The 19,952-nt window shown below is 37.6% G+C and overlaps 1 protein-coding gene across 1 annotated transcript in view; it reads left to right on the top strand.

Moving 5' to 3' along the window:
• Window positions 1-14,711, top strand: part of DCHS2 (dachsous cadherin-related 2) — a gene marked incomplete at its 5' end in the record, with an annotated part of 199,825 nt that extends 185,114 nt beyond the window's left edge. The window contains 4 exons of the mRNA XM_014543857.1: window positions 6,732-6,862; window positions 9,059-9,345; window positions 10,364-10,496; window positions 11,435-14,711. Of these exons, the coding sequence (XP_014399343.1) occupies window positions 6,732-6,862; window positions 9,059-9,345; window positions 10,364-10,496; window positions 11,435-14,052 (3,169 nt within the window). The remainder of the gene's footprint in view (window positions 1-6,731; window positions 6,863-9,058; window positions 9,346-10,363; window positions 10,497-11,434) is intronic.
• Between the last annotated feature and the right edge of the window lie 5,241 nt (window positions 14,712-19,952).

The raw sequence follows: 19,952 nt of genomic DNA, 5'->3' as shown, positions 1-19,952 counted from the left end.
TTTAATGTTCCAACATGGACTCGCAGCCAGGGATTCTGATTCTGGGTCAGTTTCCACTGTACAAGCTGACTTTCTATTGGGGGCTGAGGGGTACAGGTTTACAAAAGACCTAAGTGTCAATATTCTCCTAGGCTTGGCTACATTCATACTTTACGAGGAGCGTGCAGGATATTCCTGTGGTGGAGCAGTGAGAGCTGATTACTGAGATCTGTTACTGGGAGGATTGCATTAATTAACCTCTGAAAAACTCCCAAACTTTAAAAGTTCATCTTAAGTTCTTTTTGTTTAATATTTCAAAACATTACTTCAAAAGTATTTTAAAAGTTTAAGACTTTACCCTGTATTAACTAGTCAGATTTTTGGTAATATCTTACTATCATCAATTGTTATGATAATTACTGCATAAATATATTAACACTGATTGTATAACTATGTTAAACCTATCTCTGCCATGATTATTGCTATAGTAATTTTAAGCATTAAGCCTTTTCTTTCCATAGATGACGGCAGGTAAATCTCAGCCTAGTTGCTATCTGGGTGATTACAAATTCAGAGACTGTCGAAGGGCAGCTGTGTGCCAGGAACTAAGCATTTTGATTGTAGACTTTCTGTTACTCAATGGAGTCTAATTAGCCAATAAATCTAACTCCTTCCAGTTTTTCCTATGTATGTCATAGTTTCAATGTTCCCAATATTTAAATTGGTCCCAATATTTAAAAGTGCCCCTCCCCAGTTCTCTATAAAGAATTTAACTCAAGGCTGGAAGAACTGAGAGAAGGTTAATTCTACACATACAACCACAGAGACACACACACATGCACATACACATACACACAGTCTCCAGTAGCACCACGGCAAGGAAATAGTTTACAGCTTCTGCTTATCTAGGTCAGGGCCTCCCCTTCTCCCTTGTAGCTTTTTTTTCCTCTTTAGTGCTCTTTCTGATATTTAAGGCAGTCGGAAATATAGGATGATTTCTCCCTAGTCTACTTATATGGCCAGTGAATGCCTTGGGAAAAGTGTCATTTAGCTTTTAACTTTACTTTTGAAATATTGTTATTTCGTCTGATGAGGAAAATATTCTCAATTCCCATCCTCTGTTTTACAATATAAAACAAGGGGGGAAAAACGATATTGTCAGTTATGATTCTATTCAATATAAATGCATTAAATTAAAATTAGATAATTTTTGCCCTCATATTAAGCCTCATATAAGAAAACTCAGTAGAAAAAATGACAAATTATAAAACAGACCGTAAGTTCTGTCGGACCGATATTTCCTTATTTTAAAAACTGTTTACTGAGCTTGAGAAATAAAGCCAAATGAAACAGTTCTTGTTTCCAAGGAGCTCAAAACATTGAGTGCCCTTATAATCCATGGCAGGAAGCATAGTAACAATCACAATAATTTATGGTGCACCTGCATTACATGTTGAATTCTCATAATGAACTCTAGCTTTACAGAATAAGGAAACTGAAGTTCACAGGGATAAGGGATGCCAAGACTATGTAGCCAGTAAATGATAGAATGAGATTCTTATCCACTCGAATGGTCGTAGTAGGGATTCCTATTGTATTATGTGAATGAATCTTGAAAGTACACACCTGCCCTAGTTAGTGTGGCCCAGCTGAATGAGCATTGTCCCATGTACCAAAAGGTTGCCAGTGGATTCCTGGTCAGGGCAAATGCCCAGGTTGCGGGTTCCATCCCCAGGAGGAGGCGTGCAGGAGGCAGATGATTCATTATTTCTCACATCCATGTTTCTCTCTCTCTCCCTCTTCTTCCTTTCCTCTCTCTTTTTAAAAAAAATTAAAAATCCATTTAAAAAGTACATACCTGTATATTTATAAAACAAAAAAACAGAAAAAAATATTTTAGAAAGTTAAAATAATAATAAAATAAGTTTCAGCTTGCAGTTGTGAAATAACACATGTGTAGGAATGAGCATGCAAAAATGCGCTTTGAATCATTTGAAAGCATTTCCACTGCTTGACTTATAACTGACAAGGAGAGACTTATCCCTTTTTAAGTTGATAATTGGATATTCCTGGGAGCCTTGTAATGCTTTAGGGCCAATGTTTTTATTATCAAGCAATCTACTTTTAAAAAACCCAGTAGTAGCATAGAGTATATCAACAGACTAAGAAGAAAGTCAGCCACCATTGCCTCACCCATCCCAGCACTAACGCCCCCTCAGAGACTGACATTTTAAATTGGTTTTCTCCATTATTATAAATACCAATATGTCTTAATTTATCATTTTACGCATTATCTATCAACTTCTTGTCATAACAGATGTGTATTTAATATTTTTACTTTCTCTTATCCAATTCTATCTTTGTATTCATTCACTTGTTTTCATTTACTTAGTAATCAGTGTTTACATTATATGATTCTATAAATGTTCACTTCAGAGCCATGTCATACTCATGTTTCCTTTCCTACCCTCCCCCTGCTCCAAAGTTAATGAATTATCTTTCTTTTTTTGCTCACTCAATTCCCTACATCTATGTATTCCTTGTCAGTGCTCCAGTAGCTCCGTCATGCCCACCCATCTTTTCCCCCTCAAATGCCTCCCATATCGAATATTCTATCAAGTCCTCTTCGTTGCTTCCAGACCGGTTCCTGCTGCTTTCTGCCCTCCTGGTCTAGCATTAACAATCTGCAGTAGCTTTCTAAGCCTTCAGCAAAGCTGGGTGTTTCATGGCTTTGCTTTATTGCTCTCCTAAATTAAGCTCATGTTCCAGACCCCAGGTCTTTGTCTTTTTTAGTTTTTTCTTCCAGTAGCTTTGGCCAGGGAAGTAAATTCTGTGAGTTCTTGAGTATCTAAAAGCACCTATATTCTACTCTCACATGTGATTTATACAATGGATAGTATAGAAGCTGATTTTTATTTTATTTTATTTTTTAGAATTTTGAAGGTATTCTCTTATCTTTTAAAACCCAGTGTTGCTGTTGAGAAGTTTGGTGCCATCCTAATGATGTGTTTTGTACATGATTTGTTTTTCCTTCTCTGTGGGAGTTCTCAGGTTATTTTCTTTATCTCTAATGTTTAGAAATTATGTGATTATATACTGTAATGTGGGTCTTTCCTTGTGCTGAGTACTTGGTCTGCTCTTTGAATAAGGAGAAATCTTTCTATTTTTCTCTTATTTCATTAATAATTCTCTCTTCTTCCTTTTTTCTGTTTTGTTTTGTGTGCTTACTTTGCCCTGTTCCTTTGTCCTAGACCTTATTCAATCAATACTTGGACTGCTGGATCAATTCTTTGTCAATAATATTTTATTTCTTATTTTCTATTTTTTGTTTTGTGTGTTGGTTTATTTTTGTTATTTTTTTTTCAGGGGGAATACCTTAATTTTAACCTTCTAAACTTTCTTTTTGCTCTAGTTAAACATTTTTGGACATTGTTCATATTTTTATTTCCAAATGTTCATTCTTGACCTTTGAACTTTCCATAGCATCTCATTCTTAATGTATACATGCATTATCTTCTGATGCCTCTTAAAGGACATTAATTAGAATTGTTTTTTACATTTTCTTTTGTTCTTTCGGGATTTCTGTTTCCTTTGGGCTCATTTCTTCTCTTTGTCTATTTCGCGCTTGCATTTTCATGTTGGAGACTTTCTGTAAGTAACTGATGATCCTTGGTTCTGAGTGAGGCAATAGCAAAGTCACTGAAACCTCTGAGTGGGCTGGAGGGGCTTACTGACCAACACACTTTACTTTCAGATGAAGCAGAGAGGAAGTAGACTACTTTTTAGGATGACATACAAATGACAATACATGTAGAGAGTTCTTTTTTCTTTGAGAGGGGCCAGTCTCATTGATAGTCTCTACTGGTAACTCATTAGGGTTGCAGCCCTAAAACATGGAGCCAGTTGGACTGGCTACAACCAATATTCCACAAAGACTGCCAAGGAGCTATCATAAGAAACTTGAGGTCTCACACAGGTTGTGTGTAGAATCTCAGTGGATCTGCCTTTATAATTTTTAATTTTTTTAAGCCATTGAGAAACCTTTTAGTTGTCCTTTCATTTTGAAACTGAATCATATATTTTTCTCTATATCAAAGAATCCCAGTTTTTTTTAACCTGACATCAGAATTACATAGAACCCCTGAAGTTGTAATGTTGTGAAGGGCGGTTATGGCTTTGGTGGAAGAAGGAGACATAACTTTGATGTCTTGGCCGAGACTTTAGTATGACATTGGGGAAGGGCAGGCAGCAGGGCCAGAGAACATTATGAGTTCATTATTTTTAGTAAAACATTTCCATATGTATCTGACTTATGTTCATACTAACAAAACAAACTTTCCACATGGAATTATTCCTAGGCTCCAGAAGTGTGAAACTCAAGTCTTTGTATACTGACTAGAGGCCCGGTGCATGGATTCCTGCACATTGAAAAGAAATTAATTAGAAGGTGGTCAGCAGGGCGGGACTGGGCAAGACGGGCGACATGGCCTGGAGCCAACCTCCTGTGATAGAAGGTGGTCGGCGGGGCAGGACTGGGCAAGACAGGTGACACGCCCTGGAGCCAACCTCCCGTGATCTCTCCCCAGCCGGCCGCACCTGGGGTGGCGCTGGGGCTTAAAGGGTGTCTGGAGTGAGTGGGCTCCCCAGCCGGCCGCACCTGGGGTGGCACTGGGGCTTAAAGGGTGTCTGGAGTGAGTGGAGTCCCTCTGGCAGGTAGAGTCCCTCGGCCTGGCCTATGGAGATCGGGCCAAAAGTGGTAGTCCGACATCCCCCGAGGGGTCCCGGAATGTGAGAGGGCACTCTGAAAAGTTGCTGTTGCTCAGCAGCTCCTGAGTTGAGTGTCTTTTCCCTGCTGGTCATTGCGTGTCATAGCTACCAGCTGGTTGGCTGGTTGGCAGGTTGCTTAGGCTTTTATATATATAGATGTTCCAACTTTGATATTGTTAAAGGCAGCCTGTGTGCTTCATGAATGGTAGATAAACAGTAATCATTTGCTATTAAGTGGAATTTAAACCAAAAAAGAGTTGATGCTTATCTTACATCATTTTTGAATATAAGGTTGAAAAGAAAGAAGACTTATTAGGTAAGCTAACAATGGAAAAGAGAGTAGAAGTGTGTCAACTTCAAAGACTCAGTTTCTCAAAAGGTAGCATCAACAGCTGGCTAAGACTAATACCACCTCTGAAATAAAGATCATCTTCTGATTGACAACTCACTTTATTACTCAGCTACCCCCGTGGACCTCCCAGTGTTTAGAGGAGAGTGAAAAATGAGCTAATGGTTACACATTAAGGAGTTATATATACACAGCAAGAGAGGGAAGTTGAAGGAGGATCATACTAGTCTATATAGTGGAACACAAGCTGTCCAGTCAAGCAAGACCTGGGCTTAAAATCCTGGCTCTGTGATATAGTACACTTATAATCTTGAAAAAATCTTGAGAAACCAGTACTCAACATATATTAAAGAAAACCAGAGAAGGTAGCCAACTGGCCCTGTAAGCAGTTATGGGAGAGGCTGACAAATAAATCATTAAGAACAAAGGCTAATGATTGTATGGCAGAAGAATGTACAGGGTGCTATGGGACAGAGAGGGACATCCAAATCAAATGAGAGGTCAGTGAAAACTACAGACCAAAGGGTGTAGGGACAGGATTCCAGGCAGAAGACAGATCATAGAAGGGCATTGTACATGCTCAAGGATTGGACTTCCTCTTGGAGACATGGAGAGACAAGGAAAGGTTTTAAATAGGGAGTCAGGTTTTTAGATAGAACAATTGAGTTGCAATGTGGGGGTTGGATAGAAGCAGATGAGACTTGCAGTGGGGAGATTGGTGAGTAAATAAGTACTCCAGATGAGAAAGGATATAATGAATACACACCATTCCGGTAAAGATGATGAGGCTCCAGAACCAACTTATCCTGGTTTGCCCAGAGCTGTCTGGTTTTAAAAAAATCTGAAAGTCTCATGTCCTAGGAAACCCTTTAGTCCCTGGCAAAGTAGGATGGTTGATCAGCCTTTCTGAAACTCAGAAGGAAGGGGTGAAATGGATGAGATCACTAATTCAAGTGATACTTAGGAGATAGAATCTATAAGACTCATAATTAGTCGGGTGTTGGAAGGGTGGTGACAGAAAGGGAGAAGTTGAAGACACTAATAAATTTTCTAACTTGGTTGCTGGATAAGCTAGTTGTATCATCATCCAAGAGCGGTTGAATCACGACGTGTGAATTCTTTCAGATCATGTACTTTCACGTCTACTTTATAGTCCTATCCAACCATGCATTTTTTTTGTATGTGTACTAATCACAGTGATTTCCTCTTTCAATTCTACAATTTTGATTTTTTTTTGCAATTTGGGTCTGAAAAAATATCGATATAAAAAAATCATTTGGTGTCTGTATCTTTTGTTGATACAGTAAAATAAAAATATGTAGCAGGTACTGGTTTTTGTATGTTTTAGGTTGTTCTTAGTAAAACGGACTGAAGTTGACGGTCTATTTCCCAGAAATGGTGCATTGTTTTGATCCAGATGCCTCAAGAGCCCTGGTGGTTTGCTGGATTTGCTTCTCTAAACATGTCAAAAATAAATAAATAAATTTCAGACTACTATTCTTATGAAATAAATTTGAAATGATATCATTTAGAAAAAGCCAGGAAGAGAAAGAAATGTAGCTAGTCAGCTCATTTTTAAATTTTCAACTGGAAATTTGATATTTATGTTGTTTTTCTTGATTCTTTTCCAAACCAGCTTGATTGTGCAAGCCACAGATAAAGGGATGCCCAGGCTTTCGGGTACCAGTGTGGTCAAGATACAGGTGACTGATGTAAATGACAATGCCCCGGCTTTTCTCCCCCTTGAAGCAGTGGAAATTGCAGAAAGTGAGTGTGGCAATGTGGAATAGTGGTTTTGATTAACTTGTATAGTCTCATCTACCATATTTTCAGCCAGGTCCTGTATTAAGTATGAATACTAATTCTAAACAACCATGCAACGTAGTTTTCATCTTTATTTTAAAGAATAGAATACGGATGGTCAAAAGTTTATCCAATGTCAAAGAAGTTAAATGTTGAAGCTGGGATTTACATTCAGATAAGCATGAGGTTAGTCCCCATGCTCAGACCGCCATTGCATATGGGTTCTTTTTGTGTGCACCTATTTAAGAATGAAATTTGCTCTGTGAAGAAGCACATTTTGTTGACTAATAATCATCCTAAAACTCCTCTGAGAAGAAGCAATCTCAGACTGATAACTCTGTCAGTCTTTGCAGTATATTAATAAGTAATAAGTGAAGGGGATTGGTGTTCACCATGCAAAGTCATCATTTTCCTCTCGTGCAAACATCTGCAGAAAAATTTTACACCATTAGTGGTAGAGGCTGCAAATACAAAATTTTATGTGATATGCTGATTAATCTTAATTGTTTGGGCCTCTGGGATATATGATGACTCAATAGATTATGATCCCAAAGTTGCCTGTGATCAAAGGCTCTAGTGATAAAATGCAACCCAACTCTTTATAATTGAAGTCCCAAATAGTGTGGCCCCTCACTTGCCTCTCTCTCCTTGTACTATTAATACTAAATTTAGTCCTACAGTGTTCCTAACATTTTATGCCCCCTTTCCAAACAAATTATAACCATCACCGCTCACAGATGATAATATTCCAGAAATTTCTATATATAGGGATATCTCCAGATATTCTAAGTATCCTAAAATATTCTATCAATAAAAAAATTCTTCAGTTTTGTTTCCTGCCTATTTGATAGATTTTCATGTGCTTTTACTGAAGGTACTATTCTAAAGTACATGCATTAGCATAAAAATGCAGCAGGGTGCCCAATATAAACACAGGGTATCTCAAAAAATGTATACACACTCTAACAGCTGATAGCTCAATTTTGAAAATGAAATGTATTTTAATAAGCACTGGCTTTCTAATTATTCAAAGGGTGTATGTATATTTTGGGGGGACACCCTGTATATCACAAGAACAAACAACATAAATCAAAACATACTGAACGGGTTAAGATGTGGTTGGTGAACATCAAGAATGTTCATGCTTGAATATGAAAACCAGGAGTCTTATATGCAGTGGAATTATTCTGAATACCTTGGCATCTTCTTTCTACCTGTACCATACATGTAAGCTAAAAAACAAAATCCCTTTCACAGCAGTGTAGGCTAGAGGATACATACAGTGTGAGGCATTGAGCATGTCATCTCTTTTGTGATTATTTTTGTGTGTAAATAATACTAAAGATTTGTTTTCATAACTAGTACTGTGTATACTTTGGCTTTCTATAGTATTATTTCATTTTCTCTCTTTTTATTTATTTATTTTTTAAAATTTTTTATTGATTAAATTATTACATATGTGTCCTTATCTCCACATTACCTCCCATCCCCCCCACCCATGCCCTCAACCCCCTGTTGTCTGTGTCCATTGGTTAGGCCTATATGTTTGCATATAAGTCCTTTGGTTGATCTCTCCCTCTTACCCCACACTACCCTACCTTTCCTCTGAGGTTTGAGAGTCATATTTTAAGGGAAGGAAGCAATGTATGTGTCACTCCAAAAGAAATGTTTGCAAGATAAGTGCCAAAGAACTAAGTATCTATTCCTAAGTTTGGTATCCAAACATTTTTATTTCAATCTTGTCTACTTTTCAAAATGTTGTTTTTCATTAGTGTTTTTAGTAATAATCTTCTTCCCACCCATACCCCCATGAATATATGATTTTGATACAGAATCTATATAGTACAAATAAGCGGCTTGGAATGTTTCTTGGTCCTGGGAGTATGTTGTAAGCATACAAGGAAAAATGTAATATAAAAATTGACTCTACCCTACCTCCTCAATTCTCAATTCAGTGGTAAAATTTCACTTTTATTGGACTTATAAATTCTTCAAAGTTTTTGTTTAGTTTATAATGAGCTTTGTATGAGAAATCATGCCAAGAAAAAGCAAATCATGTTGGACTTGAAATAAATATAAAAAAGCTTGGATTGAACTATTCAAGAGATATTTCAAAGGATGAATTTTAATGGAGACTGACATTGGTCATGATTATTTCAGATTCTCTGCCTGGTGTAATTGTGACTCGAATATCAGTTCATGATGTGGATTTGAATCCAGCTTTCATCTTCAGTTTCGCCAAACAGAGTAATCCTGGAACAAAGTTTGCTATTGATCAGCACACTGGGGTGGTGGTGCTAGTGAAAACATTGAATTTTGAAGAAGCTACTGAATATGAGCTGCTTATCCAAATTTCTGATTCGGTGCACCACACAGAGGGAGCACTCATTGTCCATGTGTTGGACGTCAATGATAACCCACCAGTGTTTTCTCAAGATTCTTACCAGGTAAATAGCTTGCAGAGATGCTGAAACACAGCCCAAGCTGGAAAGAATAGGAAACAATGTAAGCCTAATTTAGACAGGCAGCAAGCCCAAGCTGGAAAGAATAGGAAACAATGTAAGCCTACCATTGTGGACAGACTAATTTAGACAGACAGCAGTCCCTGTTTTTAGAGCTTAAGTCGATGCTGAGGGTTTTTTATTTAATATCATGGAGGATAGAAGTATATATGAAATTGAATATATCATTCCACCCAGTTTCTTAAGTATGTATAATATGTCATCATATGAAACTATGTTATCATTTTTCTAGTTTTTAGGGATCGGGGTCCTGTTCATAACAATTGGAACTTGCCAAATGTTTTCAAGGCCACAAATAAGACAATAATGTGACCTATTGTAGCCTAAGGTAGATTATCTGCAGTTAATTTGGAAAACCTTTTTCTTTCCTAGGCATAGTTTTAGAATATTTTGGGGTATTGATTAACATTTTGCAGAAAAAAATTATGAACAAAACTGTAAAGTGGAAATTTTAGTCTTTAGGGCATAGTGTATGTTTATAGAAATGAGAACAATGATAGCATTCAACTAAGTACTTGGAAATCGGCTTTAGGACTCTTGAATGTAACACATGCTAGGTTTCTGTGTAAACCCAGGAGAGAAATTAACCTAAGTAATGATCTCCTATAAAGGCTAGTTAAATCAGATAATGTATATAAGTAATAATATATTACTGAATGTATTAACTATCCTCTACCACACAGAAATAATTTAGAAGGAAATTTTTTCATAATGAAAATAGAAACTGAATTAATCTTTTTAAAATATTTTTTTCTGAATTCTGGGACCACAACATAATCGTCTTAATATGTCAACTCTGTAAATAAACATAGCTAATAAAGTCAGGTTCACTGTGAATTTTCCACAAGCAAAATAAATAAAATGATCTCACATTTTGGCCCTGTGCATGAGAATATCTGTAGTCTTGTAGCACAACATCCATTTCTCTGTTTTTGTTCCTCAGGTCACCATTCCAGAATCGGTGCCTGTGGGGTACTCTGTGCTGACTGTGACAGCCACAGACTCAGAGAGCAACGCGTACATTTCTTACAGAATTATTTCCTCTTCCACAGAATTCTCCATTGATCCTAGGAATGGTGAGTTATTTATAGTGGCTTTAGTGTTCAGAGTCTGAGTTACAGGCTGGAAACCTGAAATAATCCTTTCCAAATGCTCCTAAAATAGCTCCCCATCCCCACCCCCTAGTATTATAAACACCACCATCTTATTTCTCTTCTTGTCAAATGCTGTGATAGCAAATCCCAGTGTTATTTCTCTTCCCCAGCATCTCAGTGGCTGGCAAGCAAAAGGAATTGATTAAATGCTGGCGATGGCTCAGAGGTTCAGGGACCCCCATATAGTAAACACCTAGTCCGTCAGGCCAACCAAGCACAGTTCAGGTAGTTATCCCAGGCTTAGAAAGAGTACTGAGGACTTTGTGTTACTAGAGTTTGAAAGCTTTCATTGAAGCCCAGGTACAGAACGTTCAGTAATAACACTCAATAAGGACCAACGAAAACGGGGAAAAAAATTATTTGAGCATCTCTACTGAGTAAAAACATTGTGGTGTTCTGGTTTATTTGATGCCTTCCAAGGCTGTTTGTGTTTTTATAGAGCAAGACATTTGTGGCTGTGAAATGCATTTAAGCAAGTGATTTCAGATTAGAGCAGTTAAGCATTGTACAGAGAAAGTTTAACAGTGAGTAGACATTATAGCTAAACTTGATAAAGATGAATAAATGGCAATGGAACAACTTACTATACAAAAAGAAAACTAGGACAAGTTTATGGCAAAGTTATCTGCAAGCAGCACACATATTAAGTAGAGTGAATGTCACGAATATTATTTCTGACTCTTAAGTGTTACAAAAGTATAAATGTAATAATTTTAATTTTCTATTTGGAGTTACTCTTGGTTGTAAATTAAGTAACAAATAAGCAAACGCATTAGTAAATATTTGATACACATTTGCTAACTAAATGGATCATGAAAATTTAATTTCACAGCATGGAAATGCTACATCTTATTTTTCAGGCACGATATTTACGGCCAACCCCATAGTACTTCTGGATGAAAAATCAACAGTTCAATTTCTTGTTGAAGCCAGTGATGGTGGAATTCCTGACCTGAGGGCTCTTACCTTAGTGGAGATAGAAATACAAGATATGAACAATCATCCCCCTGCGTTTGCAGTAGAATATTACAATCTTAGCTTGAGTGAAGATGCTCAAATTGGAGGCACGCTTGTCACCTTCTCAACCACTGACCATGACTGGGCCCCTGAAAACACACATGTTGAATATTCCATCATCAGTGGTAATTCGCAGAACAATTTCGACGTGGAAACTGGTTTCCTTCATTCAGAATATCCTTTTAAGCAGGTTGGTTATTTGGTGTTGCTTCACAATCTGGACAGAGAAGCATCTGCCAGTCACAAGCTTGTCATTCTGGCATCTGACCACGGCTGCCCTCCACTGACTTCCACCGCCCTGGTGTCCATAGAAGTGCTTGATGCCAATGATAATCCACCTACATTCCACAGTCTGACGTATCACGCGCATGTCAAGGAAAGTACCCCTCCAGGGAGTCACATCACCATGGTGTCAGCCAGTGACTGCGATGTGGGTTTACATGCAGAAATCATCTACCACATCATCTCTGGGAACGAGAAGGGGCATTTTTACTTAGAAGAGAGAACTGGAGTCCTTTATTTGACTAAGCCTTTGGATTATGAAGAAACGATAAAATTCACTTTAACCATCCAAGCTTCAGATGAAGAAAAGAAACATTTTTCTTTTGCAGTTGTGTTTGTCAGTATCCTAGATGATAATGATCATGAACCGCTGTTTCTGTTCCCAAGATTGAACTGTGTTGTTCCTGAAAATCTGCCTGTGTTCTCCACCATATGTTCTGTAAATGCTTTGGATTTTGATGCAGGTCCTTATGGAGAATTGACCTATTCTATTTTATCCCCCTGTCCTGCCACTCATGGAGCACCTCCTGACCACGATCCCTTCCTCATTGACCCTCTGACGGGGGACATTCATGCTAAGCAAGTCCTTGACTATGAAAATGACAATAGATACTGCCTCACGGTTCAGGCAAAAGACAAAGGTGACTCCACAGCCTTCTTAATGGTTTGGGTCGAGATTGAGGGGATAGATGAGTTTGAACCCATTTTCACTCAAGATCAATATTTTTTCAACCTCCCAGAAAACTATAACATAAGACAACTGATTGGCAGAGTGGAAGCATCAGATGCAGACGCTGGTACTGATGGCGTGATTCTTTACTCCCTTGAAACGCCATCTCCTTTCTTTTCAGTAAATAAAACGAATGGAAATATTTATTTGACTAGAGCCCTTCCCCTCATAAGAAGTCAAGTCAGCAAAGAAGACACGATTGAAATGAAAATAATCGCTCATAGCCCTAAACAGGACTCTAAGGTCGCATCTTGTACTGTTTTCGTGAACGTGTCTTTTGCCTCGGAAGGAAAACGCTCGGCGGTGTCAGCTAGCCGCTTCTCAATCAGCCTCGCCGTCTCCTTTTTAGTGTTTCTGTTGCTCATCATCCTTCTGACTATCCTGATTTTAAGACATAAACAAAAAGATGGAGGCAACAGTTACGAAGACAAGAAAACGTCATCATCCTTAGATATCAGTTTGAGACTGACCAGGGATGCCAGCATGCCCCAACCCTTCCAGACAACGGATGACTGCAGTGAGGAGGCGGTGCCTGCGGACTCCACGCCGGAATGGCTGAGTTTAATAAGCATCATGGGAAAGGACGCGCGACATCTGTACCGGCACTCACACTCCAGTGGCCGCTGCTCTGTGGACGGAGAAACGGCAGAAGATAAGGAGATCCAGAGGATCAATGAGCACCCTTACAGGAAGGACTCTGGCTCAGCTCTGAGTGACCGGGAGTCCAGGGTGCCGGACTCCGGAATCCCAAGGGACTCAGACCAGCTCTCCTGCTTGTCTGGGGAAACTGACGTGGTGGTCTCTGTGGTAACAGCAGAAACCAGCCATGCACTCGAGGAAGGAGATGGAAGAGAAGGCTGTGGCACAGCCTACATTCAAGATGATATGCTGCCCCAGACACTAAGGAAGAGAGGGGTCCAAGCGGACATCCCGGCTGAGGTCAGGAAAGAGCCTGTCTTTATTTCAGGTGATGCAGAATCAAGATGCGCAACACAGAGAACCTCTGATCATGATGGGAGAGGCAGCTATCACTGGAATTATCTCCTCAGTTGGGAACCCAAGTTCCAACCTCTTGCCTCGGTATTTAATGATATTGCAAAACTGAAGGACGAACATTCACATGAACCTGGGACTCCCAAGGAGAAGAAGTCTTTTGTTTTCCCACCCCCTTTGATTACAGCAGTAGCCCAACCTGGGATTAAAGCAGTTCCACCGAGAATGCCAGCTGTGACCCCAGGGCAGGGCCTTCACAAATACCCACACTCCCCCCTTCTCTACCATCTCAGTTCCCTGCCTGAAGCCATGACTCCCAGTTTTTCTCCATCTCTTTCCCTGTTGACAGCACAGACCCCTGCCATGACTCCACTGTTGTCGCATGGAGATTTCTTAGGAGCACATCTAAGCGATACGTGCCGTGAACTTAAAGCAGAAGACGAAGTTCAGATATAAACCAGTTGTGATGCCAATTGCACTGCTCACCATCGGTCAAGAATGGTTGAACAGAACATTCTTAAGCAAGCTTCTCCAGACCAGGTTCATTTTATCCACACGGGAGTGATATCATTTTGTCAGGGTTTTTAGAACCTCCGCATTTAAGTTTCTCAAATTTCTTCTTCCAGCCTTAAAGAGAAGTTACCTCCTCCTTTAACCTTTAATGTTTTGCTCTCAGGACTCCTTTGTATATATTAGGTAGTATATATTCTGCCATACCTGGTTTTCTGTATGATTAGATTTCCAGAGGACACAGTGAACTTGACTGACTACCAACGCGTTTATATAAAAACAAATGGAAATAAAGTACAGGTATAGTCACTCAGTCACATTGCTGCTGATTACCTAGTAATTTGGAAGGATAAACTTAAGTTTTAAAGTGAAGCCATTTTCTGTGTACCTGACATGTTTAGAGTTGCATTTCTCCACTTTCACCATCAGCCACACTGGTGGAGTTAGCCATAATTTGAATTTTAATGTGGTGTCTTTTGGAAATTTAATTAAGTATGAAATTTGTCATAACTCTGTGCCAAATAAGAAAATTATTCTTTTTTAAATGAACCAGGAATGTTTGTTCTTGACGGAGGGCCAGGGTTGATAAAAGCAATAAGTGTGTCTTTGGCTGTCCCTGAGACACATTTCCTTGACCTTTACAAATAGAATGATGATTTTTTTTAGCGTCTGTCTCGTAACATTGTAGGGATACAGACATTAACATTTGAAGATTAATTCATAGATATTTTAAACTTTTATTTTCTTCTAGATATAGTAACTTTTGGTAAGAAATAATTTATCCACTCAATGTCAGTTTTAAAAGTTTGTGTAGATAAAGTTATGTTATTAGCAAATAATAATTTTATGGAGTAATTTAGCAATATATTTTTCAATGAAGTTTTTTACATAAATATTTCTACTATAAAAGTTAAGGATAGATATCAGAAGTCTTTCTTCTATTAGTTCATGTTTAGCTTTAACTGACATTAGATGGAGCAGTTGGACAACACAGTTAAAATAATTCTGGTTTGTACGGCTGTTTCAGAAATATAGTGGTGTGTGGGGGCTCACGTATATGCTATCCCTCCTCTCTGGTGAGCCTGAGGATCTATCCAAAGTTCTTCTCTGGTCCAGGAAAGCAGAGCACTTCCTGATGTGAGGGTCCTGCAGTCATCCATGGTAGGCGACCTGGGCAATCTTTGGAATGAGTTTAGATTCTCATGGGCATCTGGTGTGGTTTTCTTGGTGGTTAGTGTGAATGTCTGCTATAGAAATACTTCCTCCTTTATTTTTCGATAGACCTCATCTGTAAAATGTGAGATAACTCATTTCTCTTTACTGGAAAACATTGCAAGATGCTGTGTTTGATATCCAATTCTGTAGGTAAGTAATTCTAAGGCTTTCTATGCTGATTCGATCAATTATATATCACTGCTGACTCTTACATTGAGAACAAGTATGTAAAACCACATTAGAAATTGTATGAAAGTATGAAACATGAAGGTTTTTGGTCAAGCCTAGAATCCTAGAGAATGTCATTTAGGCATGAGATATTTAAATTTTAAAGGACAATTCCTTCCTTCCTCCCTCCCTCCCTCCCTCCCTCCCTCCCTCCCCTTCCTTCCTTCCTTCCTTCCTTCCTTCCTTCCTTCCTTCTTCCTTCCTTCCTTCCTTCCTTCCTTCCCAGGAAAGAAGTCTTCATGATTTTTCTAAAAAAATTAATTCTTCCAGTGTTCCAATATTTATTCTCTCTTTGACCTCCTTCAAAAGATTACTTTGAGCCTAACAAAGAAATTTATACTGACTTTTTAAAAAATATACATGGAAGTTGTGTTTTGCAACAGAATTATTTCTAGGAACGAAGAACATATTGTTGTTTTTAATTAAACAGGTTCTTTCTTTACTTATGCTTAAAAAGAGATATTCGTCTAACTTCCTTAAGTTATTTGCCTGTGACTTATTACTCCTTCTGGACAAGATTCTGCATTTTTTAGACATTTAATAAAAACAGAAGACAAAAAGTATTTAGAGCCATTCCTTACCAATATCTAGTGGATTTTTAATTCATGACTTTATTAATACTGTAACCAACGCCACCCCACCACCAAACAAATGCTGCAAGTGGGGTTAAGAGCAAAAATGTAAACATGCTGGTTAAGTGTTCACAATAAATCATATGTCAGTCCTTTTCAACTAGAGTGCTTTTTTTCCTAAATAAACAATATAATTTGTATAGTTTTCCTTCAAGTTTAATATTAACTTGCCTCATATGTTCTGTGTTACTTTGCTGATCTACACACTGGCTTTAGCACTCTGGAGGGGGTACAGAACTTGTTAGTGGAAAATCATATTAAGCCCCAAATTCATAAGCTATAAAATAAAAGACAGTTGTCTGTTGTGGAATTTTGGCTGCCTGAAATTCTGGACTTTCTTGTTGGCATCCTTAAAAATACTGGTGTAAATCAATACCAAATGGATATCAAAATTCCATGTCCCAGTAGTAATCATTGAATTGGCTTCCAAAACAGATTCCTGGGCAAAAAAAAAAGGGGGGGGAGGGGGGAATGCTGTATCTTTAAGGATTGGATCACTTAACTGTTCTCTGAAAATATTAAAATGTGCTATAAACTACTGGCTGCCTACATGTATACATACTTAGTCTAGAATAAATGTCCAGTTGAGACAGGAGTTGAATTTCTCAGCATGTTTACCAGCAGTTTCAGTGACCCCTTTGCTGTGTTTTCTAGAATTTATCATGATGAAAGTTAATTACTAATTTTAAACTTATTTACATCCAAACATATCTTTTGTTACATTTGTTTTGTTTTGCCACTTTACACATTTTTAAACTTTAACTAAAAAAAAAAAGCAAGACATAACTAAAAGGATCTAAAACAATCACTCACTTCAAAGCAATGAAGTATATGGAGTGAATATGGTTAGTGGATTTGCACAGGATTATTACGGATAAGCTCCTTGGGTTTACGCTCACAGCATGCTTTAGTTGAGCCTAAAAGTATAGAGCCATCTGTTTGGCTGTAGCTGAGGAGAGATAATATGGAAAATCATTCTGTTCACGGGGAACACCTCCATCAGTGAAGTTGTAGAAACCTTGCTTATGACCAAAACCAGCATTCCCGTGTGAGTCACTGAATGAAGGTAGCTTTCCCCCATTATAGAGATGGAGGTAGAGAAGCAGGGAAGAGAAAATAGAGGATTAAATCTGAAAAGGAATAGTTTAGGGCACTGGTAGAGAGCAAGAAGAGAAAAAATGATTTTTAAATGTAAAGATTTTGTTGAGTCATTTCCCTATTATAGGTTCATCCTGTCAAGGAATCTTTCTTTTCCTTTTCCTTTTCCTTTTCCTTTTTCTTTTTCTCTTTCTTTTTCTTTTTCTTTTTCTTTTTCTCTTTCTTTTTCTCTTTCTTTTTCTTTTTCTTTTTTTTAGGAATATTTTCCCCTCCTCCTTCCTTTCTGTTTCTTTCAAGTCTCTATCTCCATTGCTCCATTGTCTGAAAATTTAGGTTTATCAAGTTGTGGGCCTAAAGCTAGGCAACATGCACTAAAGTAACTTGACTGTGAAACTTAAATTTCTTTTTGGCGAATTATAGGATAGAAAATTTGGAATGATTACCCTGCCTTACTTCCCACTCTACATAACTTTGGCATTGAGAGTGCCACAATATTAAGTAGGTGAATTTACACAGATACCAAGAAATGAAAGTTCAGAAGGCAGTTGGGACAGAATATGGAATTTTAGTACCTGGTCCTTTTTTCCTGGTAGCTCATCTTTTTTCTTTTCTTTTTTAAAATATGTTTTTAAAAATTGGTTTTAGAGAGAGAAAAGAAGGGAGAGGCAGAGAGAAAGAGTAAAACATCAATGTGAGAGCATAACATGAATCTTGGCTGCCTCCTCCACGACCCCTGCTGGGAATGGAGCCTGCAACTTGGGCATATGTCCTGACCAGGAATCAAACCAGTGACCTTTCCAGTCATGGGATGACTCTCAACCAACTGAGCCAGTCGGCCAGGCTGGTGGCTCCTTTTTAAAAGTGAGTGCTTGCTTGATAGTCATGATTTTATATTAAAATATTACATTTTATATAACCACAGTATTTAACACACAAACATAGTTGATAGTTTGTTCTCAAATATTGTCAATTTTATTTGAATTCTGGTGTCATAAATTATTTTGATTCCATATAGTTCAAAGAAATTTATCCATTAGAAACAAAATTGCCCAGCCAGTGTAGCTCAGTAGTTGAGCATCAACCCATGAACCAAGAGATCATGGTTCAATTCCCGTCAGGGCACATGCCTGGGTTGCAGGCTCAATCCAAAGTAGAGAGCAAGCAGGAGACAGTCAGTCAATGGTTCTCTTTCATCATTGATGTTTCTGTCTCTCTCCCTCTCTTCTCTCTTCCTCTCTCTGAAATCAATAAAAACATCTTTTTTAAATTATGGCAATCTTATCAAAAATCCAGCAAAAAGTGGCTGGAGTATCAAACTATACCTTTCTCTTATAAACTCAGCACTTGGTTATTTGATGACAATTTAGCACTTCCTACTGTTTGGGTCTACATAATTTTCCTCATTTCACTCAATATATTTGCTAAACCAAAACTGTGAAGTGAGTAACAGAGAGCCAGAAAGCATGCCAAATAAATAGCAGATGCACAAGTGCATCTCTTGAATGAGAAAGCATCATTTTGGTTACAAAACTAAATACATGGATTTCGTTGTTAGATAGTAAACCCTCAGGGCAAAATCCTGGTCTCAACTTGCATTATGAAATACAGATGTTTCTTAGAATGAATGAGCACATATGTGAATGGGCACAGAGGGTGCTATAAAGTGAGAGTGTGATACACAGGCCTTGAACCCATTAAGTGTGAATTCTAACATAGTTCTGTGATTTTAGCCAATCACAGGGCAGAGGGAAAGTGCAAAGATCCTATCAAAATACTTTAGAATATCTTAGACAAAATCAAATGACTAGAAATTCTTTCTGTAATCTGGTTTGTCTTCTCTTTATCCTTTCTTTATACATACATTCCTTATGACTTTTAGACACAATAGAAACAAGTTATGGGTGACATTCAAAAGTACATTGTTTGAGAAAGCCATACTATATGACCAAGCACACTGGTTTAATTTAATTTCAGATTCTGTAATAAATTTTGACTGCCCCATAGCAGAATGAACTTCTATCAATAAAAGAAGAGTATGTAGTTTAGCATATATGTCTAGAATATTTACATCAAAATGCATTAAAATTTTTAAAAAATAATGAGGAATTTATTAAGGATATTATATATGTTCACATACTAGTATGTGTTAAAATGATATTCTAAATAAATTCAGACTATTTAATAAATGCATACTGGGAGATTGGGGAAGGAGGTAAATATGAAGTTATTTCTCATATTATAAACAAAAATGTATTCTACTTGGATTAATGAGTAAAAGTTAAAGCAAAATCATAAGAACTGGAAGCATAGAATAAAGGTATAAAACACCTTTTTAAAATATAAAAGCAAAGGTAGAGGGATAAAGTTGAACTTGTGACAATAATAAGTGCTATAACAAGTTATAAGAAATTATAATTAGGAAATGCTTCATACAGCTAATCAACAAATATTTACTTAGTACCTATTGTGGACAAGGCATGGATCTGGCTCTGGAAATATAAGTGAATAGAGTATATAAATCCAGTGTATTTACAGTGCTTATATTTTATGGTGGGAGATAACAATAAGAATATGCTCTCAAATAATGATAAGTGTTGTGATAGGAAGAAAACTAAAGTATATAAAGAAAAAAAAGAAATTGATAAAGGGTGGGGCAATATAGCAGTCCTATTT

This window comes from Myotis brandtii, unplaced genomic scaffold (genome assembly GCF_000412655.1).
Source record: "Myotis brandtii unplaced genomic scaffold, ASM41265v1 scaffold34, whole genome shotgun sequence".
In the NCBI taxonomy this organism is placed as follows: Eukaryota; Metazoa; Chordata; class Mammalia; order Chiroptera; family Vespertilionidae; genus Myotis; species Myotis brandtii.
The sequence above is the reverse complement of the archived record's forward strand: the minus strand, read 5'-3'. Positions and strand labels throughout refer to the sequence as shown.